Genomic DNA, 13,372 nt, shown 5'->3' on the forward strand with positions numbered 1-13,372 from the left:
TTATGTTCCTAGGGCCACTAGGCAAGATTCTATTTGTACTGTTATGTTCCTAGGGCCACTAGGCAAGATTCTATTTGTACTGTTATGTTCCTAGGGCCACTAGGCAAGATTCTATTTGTACTGTTATGTTCCTAGGGCCACTAGGCAAGATTCTATTTGTACTGTTATGTTCCTAGGGCCACTAGGCAAGATTCTATTTGTACTGTTATGTTCCTAGGGCCACTAGGCAAGATTCTATTTGTACTGTTATGTTCCTAGGGCCACTAGGCAAGATTCTATTTGTACTGTTATGTTCCTAGGGCCACTAGGCAAGATTCTATTTGTACTGATATGTTCCTAGGGCCACTAGGCAAGATTCTATTTGTACTGTTATGTTCCTAGGGCCACTAGGCAAGATTCTATTTGTACTGCTATGTTTGCTTCCTAGGGCCACTAGGCAAGATTCTATTTGTACTGATATGTTCCTAGGGCCACTAGGCAAGATTCTATTTGTACTGGTATGTTCCTAGGGCCACTAGGCAAGATTCTAATTGTACTGCTATGTTCCATTCCTAGGACCACTAGGCAAGATTCTATTTGTATTGCTATGTTCCATTCCTAGGGCCACTAGGCAAGATTCTATTTGTATTGCTATGTTCCATTCCTAGGGCCACTAGGCAAGATTCTATTGGTACTGCTATGTTCCATTCCTAGGGCCACTAGGCAAGATTCTATTTGTACTGCTATGTTCCATTCCTAGGGCCACTAGGCAAGATTCTATTTGTACTGCTATGTTCCATTCCTATGGCCACTAGGCAAGATTCTATTGGTACTGCTATGTTCCTATGGCCACTAGGGAAAAATAATCTCCTGGAATCCAAATATTAATTTGAAGAAAAATTAAATAATTAGCCCCAAAACTGGTCACAACATAAAAACACTTGAACGTCTCCAGTGTTATGGCAAAAATGACAATTCTTTCTCAAAACATTAATAATAAATCTAGCACTTTAAGAATCTTACTCTGAGAAACACTTTTTAAAAAATTCCGTTATTGATTGTTTGCTTTGAAAATTTTAAAAAAACAGAACTGAACTCTAGTCCAGTAAATAAAATTACATTAAAAAAGCATGTAGTGGAATAAAATAAATTTAAAACTAACAAACAAACAATTAAATTAAATTAAATATACATAACAACATGTAAAGTATTCTGTTCAATATACAAATAATCACGGTGACTTACATATAATCTTTTGTGAAATTATAATGGATGATTCATCCCTGTTTCAACTGTATCGCAGCTTTTGCTTGACCTTGGGTAGTCAAGACTAATGTCATATCAGGACATGCAGCACTATTTGAATTCATTTCAAACATTCTATATTCTTGGAACTTGTAAAAGGACATTTAACATTATTTGGGGTTTAATTCCTAAAATAGTCTCTTTTGAAATTTCACTTTCCATTTTAGGGAAATAAATTGTCTGTTGAATTGTACTTATATTGTTGGTTTTACTATCTTTCTGTTGAATTGTACTTATATTGTCGGTTTTACTGTCTTTCTGTTGAATTGTACTTTCAAGTATCGGTACACATTAGGCTTATTACTTACAGGTATAGGTACACATTAGGCTTGTTAATTAAAAGTATAGGTACAAATCAGACTTTTTACTTACAGATATGGATATAAATTAGGTTTGTTATTTACAGGTAAAGGTACAAATTAGGCTTGCTACTAACAGGTATATATACAAATTAGGCTTGTTACTTATAGGTATAGGTACAAATTAGGCTTTTTACTTACAGGTATAGGTACACATTAGGCTTGTTACTTACAGGTATAGGTACAAATTATGCTTGTTACAGGTATAGGTACAAATTAGGCTTTTTACTTACAGGTATAGGTATAAATTATGATTTTTACTTAAGGCATAGGTACAAATTAGGCTTTTCGCTTACAGGTATAGGTACACATTAGGCTTGTTACTTACAGGTATAGGTACAAATTATGCTTGTTACAGGTATAGGTACAAATTAGGCGTTTTACTTACAGGTATTGGTACAAATTATGACTTTTACTTAAGGTGGAAAGGTACCACAAATAAATCATGCTTGTTGGGTTTCTATGTTTTATTCTATTAATTTTAAAAACAAGTTACATGAAAATCCATCAAAGCCTATGGGACTAGATTAGTTCTTTAGTGTTGTATGGATGGACACAAGAATTAAGGCCATTTTACCCGTTTGATCATTGAACCTAATATATATTAATGGGTTGCATTATAATAATTAGGCTTGTTACATACATGTATAGGTACAAATTAGGCTTGTTACAAGTATCAGTACACATTAGGCTCATTACTTACAGGTATAGGTACACATTAGGCTTGTTAATTAAAGGTATAGGTACAAATTAGACTTTGTACTGATAGATATGGATATAAATTAGGCTTGTTATTTACAGGTATAGGTACAAATTAGGCTTGTTACTTACAGGTATAGGTACAAATGAGGCTTGTTACAGGTATAGGTACAAATTAGGCTTTTTACTTAAGGTATACTATAATAGGTACAATTTAGTCTTTTCACTTACAGGTATAGGAACAAATTAGGATTTTTACTTAAGGTATAGGTACAAATTAGGCTTTTCACTTACAGGTATAGGTACAAATTAGGATTTTTACTTACAAGTATAGGTACAAATTAGGCTTGTTATTTACAGGTATGGATACAAATGAAATAAAAGTGATATATGATAGACGGACATCATTGGTTAATTTCATTTGAACTGAAGTCCTCTTCTGTTGTATAGGATATCAATATTTCACAGTACATTTACCAAACAAACAGAAGTGAACAAAATAAAATACTGAATACTATTGAAAAATGAATTTCATGAGAAATTAGTAAGCATGGTATATAATTAGAATTGTAAGAATAATACATCACACTAAATCATGTGACTGCAAGCAAAACTTGACAAATAAATCAGTCCATGCACCCATTTCAAGCAATTCAAAGCTTAAGTTTTACACACTGTACTCTAACATTCAAAACATCTAGTCAATAAAATTCTTTGAATACACAAGGAATACATGCATGATCACTTGTCAATAATGCAGCAATGCTTGCACATATAAAAGACTGACTTCATTTTATTACCTGTAAACATTTACAAAATCAGTAACTGTGTAAACGAACATGTTGATGTCAGTGATTCCGGAATGACATTGAAATCAAATATCATTTCAGATCTATGTTTATGATGACAGATTTTGGGTGTTGTTGTTGCTGTGGGGATTAACACCATTTTTTCAGCACAAGATAGGCTATACATGGCGGCCAGTATTAATGGTAGAGGAAGAACCTGGGAAAACCCTGGAAAGAACCACCGACCCACGAGAAGCTACCGGCAAGCTTTCTCACACACCCGCACTGGCTGAATCCGAGACTCGAACCGGCGCAGACAGAGGTGAGATAGTAGTGATCCGTAATGGAGAGTGCTTTAGACCACTCGGCCATGCGGGGCCCCAATAGATTTTGGTAAATATTGCAATTTGCCATCTCTGACTATGAACAATGTGTCATATTTCGGAGAATTGGAATACTTATTACATTTAGATTCACTTAAAAGCAAAGTCAATATTACAAATATGAATTTAACAAAACGTAATAAAGCCAATATTACAAATATGAATTTAACAAAACGTAATAAAGCCAATATTAAAAATATGACTTTAACAAAAGAAACATTCCAGCATTCAGGATTTACAAACTTCCGACAACAATGCTGCCAATAGAAGTTAATATAGTAGAATATACATGAATAGAAATGTAGATATTTATAATAGAGTACCTTTATTCTCCTTTGTCCATGTATGGGTCGCCAAAGAAACATTACAACAGTTGAGATGTACATCGATGCCCTCTGTGCTGCATCTCCTAGTGATGTCAACATCCTTTCCAAGAAGTCGCTTGATGAGGGTCGTCTTTCCCACTCCCGGGGGTCCAACTACCATGACTCGTATCTTGTAAACGTTCTCTATTCCGTCTTTCAAAGCCTCTTCAAACAGTTGGATGGAATTTTTGTCCATGTTTAAAATTTCTCTGGGGAGACCTGTTCATATAATGAATGATTCAAATTTTCATTAGAAGTTAATAATATACTGATAACAGTTGATTAGAAAATGTGAACTCATTGGAACGTTACTGTCAATGAACTTAATCCAACCTATTGCACTGAGTGGGATCGGTCACTGGATATTCCCCATAACCATAATTTCTTTTTTCCTTTACATTAATGATTCTTTTGTCCTTCCAATATCAATGCAATATTTTCTTTGATTAATATTGGGAGAGGAAATCTTTTCATATTACTTTGTCTGATGTAAAACACAGAATTAGCATGATAATAAATGTGCTATTACTTAATTAAATTAATTGATAAATTAATGAACCTTTGAAACAGTGAACCTTTCTTTTATGGCATAGAACCTTCGGACTAGCAAACCATTTCACTGTATCCAAACAGTACAAAGTATTAACTATTGGTAATATAGTAAGAAGAAAGAATACCTTTCAGTGCATCCATTTTAAACAATTTCCATTGCCAGGAAATAATTTTGGCTGTTGTGCATTTGTGTGTGGTTCCCTCCCTCAGTACTGCATTTTTTGGACCAATGAGCAATCAAACTAACGCACTTTTGGACCATTGTACATTAGCGTCAGTCAGAAAAGAAAGGATCAATAAAGCTAATGTACAATGGTCCAAAAGTGTGTTAGTTTGATTGCTCATTGGTCCAAAAAAAGGGTTCAATCTTCCGAAGGTTCAGTGGTATGAAGGTTTTTTAGTCCAAAGGTTCATTGGTTCAAAACATGGATTCAATAGTCCAAAGGTGCATTAGCCAAACATTAAAAGGAATGAAGAAATTATTAGTCCAAACTTCGTTTAACTCAACCAGTGGATCATTTCTCTGAGGAGCCCTGACAGGTTCAAAAGAAGGTCTGAAAGGAAGATCAAACAACACACACGAACAAAGATCTATATAGTATTCATTCACTTTTGGTAGAGGCCCTATAAACCATAAAAACATACTCTGAAACACAATGATGAACACGTTACATAATATTCAAGTTTTGGTCCTTCTTTCACTCTGGATCTGGACAGGAGATTTTGCACGAAATAATAATGAACAAAAGTGAAGCAAATGATGATTGCTGGCATTTCTGGCCCAACAATGAACATGGTAGGCAACAGTGCAAATTATATCATGGGTAAAGGCCAGCTAGACGTTGCATGTTCATCATCTCATCCTACGAATAAGGTCACAAAATTAACAGCATTTGGATCTAGTGCTAATTCATCAGACAAATCAGCCACGGAACCTGATGATATACCTGACAGTCCAACATCATCTACATGTACTGATGGAAATACTGCTTTAAGTGCAATGCCACATCAAAAAATAAATCTCTTCAAAAGCTTAGTCGGGAGATTGAATCCTACGATTTTTTGGGTCCAATACACGTGAAAATCTCAAAAAGACATGCTGTTTCTCCCTGTGGTGTTCATTATATGCCCCCCCCGTGCCTGCATTTCAATTAACTTATTTCGTTATTGTTAACTTATACATGCAAATAAAACTCTTTACTAAATAACATTTATTCCAAATTAGTTTTTTGGGGACACATATACTGTGATATGTTTCTTCATTCCTTCTTTTAATGTAATGATGGTAATCAATGCTTATATATACGGTACTTTAATGCTAGGTGTTGACTCGTGTAAGTTTCATTGGTGGGAATGGTGGTTGTTGTTGTTGTTGTAGGGTTTAATGCCATTTTTCAGCACAAGATAAGCTACACATGGCGTACAGTATTAATGTGAAGGAAGAACCCAGAAAACCCCCAGAAAGAACCACCAACCCATGAGAAGTAACTGGCAAGCTTTCCCACATAACCAAATTAGCCGAAACTGAGACTCAAAACAACGCAGGCAGGTGAGATGGCAGTGATCCATAATGGTGAGCGCTTTAGACCACTCAGTGAGAATAGAGATCATAGTTTGATTGTCGAGAAAAAATCTACAGCCTTCAGTGATCATTCTTGGGATTTATCCTCCTTGGCATCCGTCCGTCTACGAGAGACGATGGCATACTCCAAAGTACGCTTTTGCTTATCCTTCTTTTTAGCTCTCTTTTCAGCTTGCTTTATTCTTCTCTTTTCCTCCGCGTTTTGAACTCCCTGCCTGACAGCTAAACGCCAGCTGGAACGGTTGTTTGCACAGCTCTCCCAGTCATTGACATTGATGTTTGCTGTCTTCATATCCTTCTTGCAAACATCTTTGTAGCACAGATGTGGTCGTCCAGTTGGTCGTGCACCTTCTGCTAACTCCCCATATAACAGGTCCTTGGGAATGCGACCTGGGTCCATTCTCTTGACATGGCCGAGCCAGCGAAGGCGCCTCTCGCTGAGTATGGAGAACATGCTGTTCATGTTGGCGCGTTCTAGAACCTCTGTGTTGGGTACTTTGTCCTGCCATTGGATGTGCAGAATGCGCTGCAGACATCTCAGGTGGAAGCTGTTGAGTTTCCTCGTGTCTTGCATAGGTGGTCCATGTTTCGCTGCTGTAGAGAAGTGAGCTGAGCATGCACGCTTGGTAGACACGCAGTTTGGTCTTCTCTGTGAGGTTGGGGTTGTTCCAGACCCTCTGGTTAAGTCTGGCCATCACTGCTGCTGCCTTGGCAATCCTGCCGCCCACCTCAGAATCAATGGAGAGTGAGCTGGAGATGTTAGACCCGAGGTATGTGAAGTTCTCGACAACTTCCAAATTGTACCCATCGATGGAGACAGAGGGAGGAGAGTCTATGTCCTGTGCCATGACATTTGTTTTCTTCAAACTGATGGTCAGTCCAAATTCCTTACATGCATGGGAGAGGCAGCATACCAGCTGCTGAAGTCCATCTTCCGTTTGTGATGTCAAGGCTGCATCGTCAGCAAAGAGCAATTCACGGATGAGTACCTCTGTGACTTTAGTCTTAGCACGGAGACGGGCGATGTTGAACAGCTTGCCGTCAGCCCTGGTATGGATGTACACTCCCTCGCTGCAGTCCTTGAATGCGTACTGGAGAAGCATGGAGAAGAAGATGGCAAAGAGCGTCGGTGCAAGGACACAGCCTTGTTTGACTCCGCTAATGACTGGGAATGCTTCAGATGTTGCGCCATTGAAGCACACTGTGCTGTGCATGTTCTCGTGGAACGACATAATGACAGCAAGCAGATGTGGGGGCAGCCGATCTTCTGCAGGAGTCTGAAGAGTCCACTCCGACTAACCATGTCAAACGCCTTCGTCAGGTCTATGAAGGCAATGTAGAGGGGCATCCGCTGCTCGCGACACTTCTCCTGCAGCTGACGTAGTGAGAAGATCATGTCTACAGTTGACCTGCAGGCTCGAAATCCACCCTGGGATTCTGGGTAGATGCGGGAGGCTAGGATCTGCAAGCGTGCCAAGGCAACACGGGCGAAGGCCTTTCCGACGATGCTGAGGAGGGAGATGCCCCGATAGTTGTTGCAGTCGCTACGGTCTCCTTTGTTTTTGTACAAAGTGACGATGTTGGCGTCATGCATGTCCTGTGGGATGTATCCATGTTCCCAGCAAAGGCAGAGGAGTGTGTGCAAGGGCTGGAGCAGTGCTGGTTTTCCGCTCTTGAGGACTTCAGGCGGAATGCCATCGCTTCCAGGAGCCTTCCCACTGGCAAGGCAATCGATGGCTTTTCCGAGCTCTTCCAGGGTGGGCTGTGTGTCTAGCTCCTCCATGACAAGCAGGTCTGGAATGGCGTCCAGGGCAGTTCCAGTGACACTGTTTTGGGTTGCATATAGCTCAAGATAGTGCTCAACCCATCGCTGCAGTTGTTTCCCCTGGTCTGTGATGACTTCGCCCGTCTTGGACTTGAGGGGGGCGGTCTTGTAGCTGGGGGGGGCCTGTCGCCTTTTTGATATCCTCATACATTCCTCTTGTATCCCTGGTGTCAGCAGCTGTCTGTATACTGTTGCAAAGGTTCAGCCAGTAGGTGTTGGCACAGCGGTGGGCGGTCTTCTGGGCGTTATTCCTTGCAATCCTGAGGGCTTGTAGTGTTCTGGTGCTAGGTGCAGCCTTGTATGCCAGGAGGGCTTTCCTCTTTGCCTCAGTCACGGGCTCCATCTCCTCCCAGTTTGCCTCATACCAGTCGACATTCTTTCGCTCCCTCTTCCCGTAAGCTGTGATGGCTGAATTCAGTGATCATTCTTGGGATTTAGAAAACAAGAAAAGCAAGTAAAGCGCAGCAGAAGTAAATTTCTGAACTCCCAGTTGACGAACATGTAATTTGTGAAGCTAGCTATAAGGGGCGGTGGGGGGCATTTAATTCTTGAATGCGTGAAATCGATGGTTGCATTATATATCACTTATCTTACATTGCAAAGTACGATGATAGGGTTTTAGTATTAAAATGTCATTATGTAAAGTTCCTTACAAAACTATTATTTGGAAAATAGCATGCCTAATATAGATTTGCTTAATGCCTGATGTTTCTATTGTCTTTAAAAAATATTCGCTACTTATTCTGGCGACATTTTGTAAAAACTAGGACTAAGAGATGATAAACATGCAATGTCTAGCTTGCATTTAACCATGATAATGTTGCAATGTTGACAGTATTTAATTCTAAGATTTTTTTCCATTTGCTTTGTATTTATACACAGCAATCGGTAATCAGTTTTCTCTTAAGTTTCAGCAAGTCAATTTTATTGGTATATTTAAAATAAACAACAGAAGGATTAGCCGTCATTCAATTAATTGAAGCTGTTTCTGTTCGCTTTTTCAGATGTCAGTCGATTGTAGGTATAGTTTGGTAGCATGATGTGTATCACAGCATACAGTACTCAGGCCAGATGTCAACATAAGCAGATTATGATATAACAATGTACTGTAAAGATGGGTCTGTCAGTACGAAGAAAGGATTTGTTATGTAACAGATACCAATGCATTGTGGATCCAAGTTTGTGGCTGCCTTTCGTGGTCCCTTTGACTTTCTCCACTCCAAATCCATGATTGTATGTACAAATTAAACGGCCAAAAAGATGTCGTCCCAAAAAATTGCCAGATGGAATATTCTGTTGCTAATAAGGAAACAAATTGCAATTTGCGACATTGGCGAAGCCTAGGACAATCTCTGGTAGCTAATTTCATAATGTAAGTAATGTACAACAGCTTTATTGATCGAGATCTACACATTCGTTTCAGAATTAAAAACATTGGAGAACTTCACATTTGTATGATAAATTTTATTTTTGACTTCATTATCAGCTACCATTTTAATATTTCATCATCGCAAATCAGGAGGAAAAACATTATTATAATTTCTATTATGATTTATGTCAATAAAATAAATGTACTTACCTTGGTGATCTGAATACACAGGGCTGTATATTCTGATCGTATTACTGTAGTCACTTGTGATGTACAATAGTCCTTGCTGTTCCTCCCAGAAAATGGCACTGAGATCTGATGGCATATCCTCCCTGTATATAGTCATTAGCTGACCATTCTCTGTCAAATGATGAATACAAGGAGGGTTAAAGTTACACACAAATATATATCCCCGTATGTCAACAGTTATCCCCCTTGGGTGATCCAGGTCTTTATGTTGGTATAGAAATTCCCGCGTAGAATTCCTATAGCCATATACACCACTATTATCACCAGCATCACACGAGATATACACTGTGTTATCATCATGGGGTGTTGTGGACAAGTAACTCACACTATGGTCTTCACATTTACAGACATTATGAACTTTCTCCACAGTTCCGTCTGTGATGGACGCAATGCCCCAACAGATATTACCCTTTTTCTTACCACATATCAGAAGTTTTTCATTCCTATATTTCACTCCATGACAAGAATGAAATTCTGTCCGTACATTTAATTTCTTCACCACTGCTATTGTTGAATTCTTTCTTGCAGATTTAATGGATAGGATTTCTAACTGACTACTGTGCCTAAAACACACCACCACCTGAATTTCATCATCATTCCTACATATACATATATCACAGGGAGACTCCCTTCTGTCTGATACAGCCAGTCGATGCCCATCATGGAGACTGTGAATAAGGAGATTCTTTGCCCCGCTGTCAACCACCATCACCATGTTAGGAGGCAAAACCACAAGACTTGTGTAGTCAGGTTTAAGGTTGGCTGCAAGAAACGTGACAAATCAGAACATCATGATCTGAACAATGCACAAAGTACTGACATTAATATATATATATATATATATATATATATATATATATATATATATATATATATATATATATATATATATATATATATATATATATATATATATGTATGTATATAAAAGAATTTCATTATATTCACAATTCTAAACAATAGTCTACTTCATAACTTCAACCCACAGTGTTTCCCTTTACACAAATTTATGCATCAAGGACACACACTGGAGAAAACTGACGCACACGTTTTGTTGCCATGAGTTTTTTTGACGCAAAGGATTCACATAATGCAATCAGGATTTATTTAATATCCAATGCTTTGGATGAGGGATGGCATCGTGTACACTTCGAGCACAGGCATAAACTAGTTCCCTGCTTTGCATGCTCCCTGCGTTGCACTCCACTATTTGTACACTGGAGTGCAATGCAGAAAGTATACAAAACAGGGAACCAGACTAGCATAGGTAATGTTACGATGGAGTAGCTTCCCCTAACTGTGCGAGCTCTCACATGATTTCCATCGAGCTCAGGAAGATGTCGTCAAGATGTTTAACCTCAATGCCTGTTGCACTAGAAAGCAATCTCCAGATTAAAATGGCATGCACTAAGAATCATTAGGGAAGAAAGTGAAAGAAGCAGAACGCAAAAGAATAACTGTGGATCTGACTTTAATGAAAAATGGAGAAAATAATTCCCTTGACTGGGATGCGGCACATCCATTAGGATTACCTGTTCAACAACTGATCGCATGATCGCGAAGACTGCAAAAGTGAATAATCCTTTTGTGACAGTTTAAGAATTTTACAAAAATCTGCCCTCACTCGCTACAAGATATTTGGAGAAGACATTATCACCCAAGACATTCTTTCACAACAAAAGAAATCAGTAAACTTGTTGAGACTAATGCATTATTTTGATTAAAGTCATGGGGTCATTTCAAATTTTGTTAGTTTTTAACTTCGCTGCAATAAAAAAAAAGATCTTAAAGTTCATGTGTAACTTATCAGAAAGAAGATGACTCATTAGCCTTTAGATTGTTTGGATAAATGTGTTCAAGGATGAAGTACAATGAAACCGATGATAGTACACATTTTATGACAGGCAGTAATTTAACTGCCATCTGGTTAAAAAGATTTATTTGGCTTTTTGTATTGGCTTTTATGTAACGTGTTGCTGCTACAGAAAGATAGGAGACTGTTATAAGTATGACTTTAAACTAACAGAAAAAAGAAGTAATAAAATTATTCTTTGAATGGACAATGCGTTTGTCAATTTTGCATGTTGGTATATTTGTACGTTTAGAGAGAGAGAGAGTATGTTGTGCAAGTTGCAATATCCTATTTCAAGCTGAAAAAGTACAGGTCAGATGAAAATTTGACAGTACATTTTTGCCCCTCCCCCTTTGTTTGACCCCAGTCCTGACACCAAGGGTGTCTTTTTACCAATTTTAATCCCCTAGGGGATACAATGACCCACAATATCTACATCAGTTTCTTTAATTTATTGTTATTGATATTATTATTTGGTTCATAATCATTCTTTGAAAAAAAGATGAGGAAGAAAGAGAATGAAAATATATAAATATATTTGCTTGTATGGAGTGAGCACTATATCTTTTATCGAGTGGGGGATATAATCAATATCTGGATTAGTAACAGTATGAAATATGTATTCATTGATCACTAAGAACTGGCAAATTCATGAAATTATAAGTTCCAACAGACTGAAGTAGCAAATTTCTTAAGATAGTGTATGCTCTTTACTTTTCATGTTTTTGTGGACATTAGCACTGAAAGTATGACCAGTAACAATTCTTTTTCTTTATTTAAGTAAGAAAGGCACACATTTAGAAAGAAAAAATATTTGTTGAATTCGACATGTTTCTAGTACATGTACACGAAACAAGTGCCAGCACAGAACATGAAATTACTCATGTCTTTTAACTTGAGTGAAAATACTAAAATTAACAGTATAAATTATTAGATGTTTGGAAATTGCATGCAAATCTCCTGTGGAAATGGTAAGGACTTCCAGATTTGAAGAAATATTGTCCTGATTACAGGATTTTGCAACTAAATGAATGAGTTAATGCAGCCATAATATTTTTCATAATTTGTTTCAACTTAAATGTAAAATCCTTTGATTGTAGTATTAGTAAATAATGACAAACAAAGCATGTCCTTTTGTACTTTAAATGACTGACCCATCACATGTACTTTAAATGATTGACCCATCACAAGTACTTTAAGTGACTGACCCATCACATGTACTTTAATTGATTGACCCATCACATATACTTTAAATGACTGACCCATCACATATTTAAAAAAAGGATTGGGGGGGATTGCAACAGTGTTTCAGTCACATTAACTTGAATATTCATAGAAAATTGCTTTCATTTAAAAAGAGTTGTATAATGTATTTATTTCTTCTTCATCTTATTATTATTACTGTGACAGAAATATATGCAAACGACAGAGAGAACTATATACATATGCATGCAGAATCAAAGTTTGAGTCAACATGGGGCCAGAAAAATGTTAGTGTCAGTTTGTAGTGATGTCTAACACTGGAGAATCATGCCACCACAGACTTGCATCATCATGTCCCACTTAGTCACATTATCCTGACACCAAGCCACCCAGTCACATTATCCTGACACCAAGCCACCCAGTCACATTATCCTGACACCAAGCCACTCAGTCACATTATCCTGACACCAAGCAACCCAGTCCTAACACTAATCGCCAAGTGAAGAGCTGCTACTACAATTGTTTCTAAGATGTGGGTATGACTTGGCTGGGGTTCAAACCTGAGACCTGTATCAAAGGCTGATGTTCTAACCACTTAGGCCACCAAAGCGGCCTGGGCCAAAAAAGAACATGTGACTTGCATCAAAGGCTGAGCGGCCTGGGCATGAAAAGAACTACTGATCTTCATGTATATACCATAAATTTCATTTCAGGCCAATAACTGAGTCTGCTATTAAAAACTATTGTTGTCAAATGCTAATTATATATTGTATATAAGTTGATGCATAAAACAAGGAATATATGAGAATTACACAATTATGTATATATTCCTTATTGTATGTATCAACTTGTGGGTAAAAAA

General features: G+C 37.8%; 1 protein-coding gene across 1 annotated transcript in view; it reads right to left on the reverse strand.

Moving 5' to 3' along the window:
• The window catches only part of LOC149772559 (uncharacterized), a 187,672-nt gene that overhangs the window by 72,651 nt on the left and 101,649 nt on the right, over positions 1 to 13,372 (reverse strand). Inside the window, exons 4-5 of the mRNA XM_089947658.1 lie at positions 9,417 to 10,217; positions 3,837 to 4,097 (exon numbers count right to left, since the gene is read on the reverse strand). Coding sequence (XP_089803784.1) covers positions 3,837 to 4,097; positions 9,417 to 10,217 — 1,062 coding nt within the window. The remainder of the gene's footprint in view (positions 1 to 3,836; positions 4,098 to 9,416; positions 10,218 to 13,372) is intronic.

Source organism: Sinohyriopsis cumingii, unplaced genomic scaffold (assembly GCF_028554795.1).
Source record: "Sinohyriopsis cumingii isolate HCF-2022 unplaced genomic scaffold, ASM2855479v2 utg001397l, whole genome shotgun sequence".
Taxonomy (NCBI): domain Eukaryota; kingdom Metazoa; phylum Mollusca; class Bivalvia; order Unionida; family Unionidae; genus Sinohyriopsis; species Sinohyriopsis cumingii.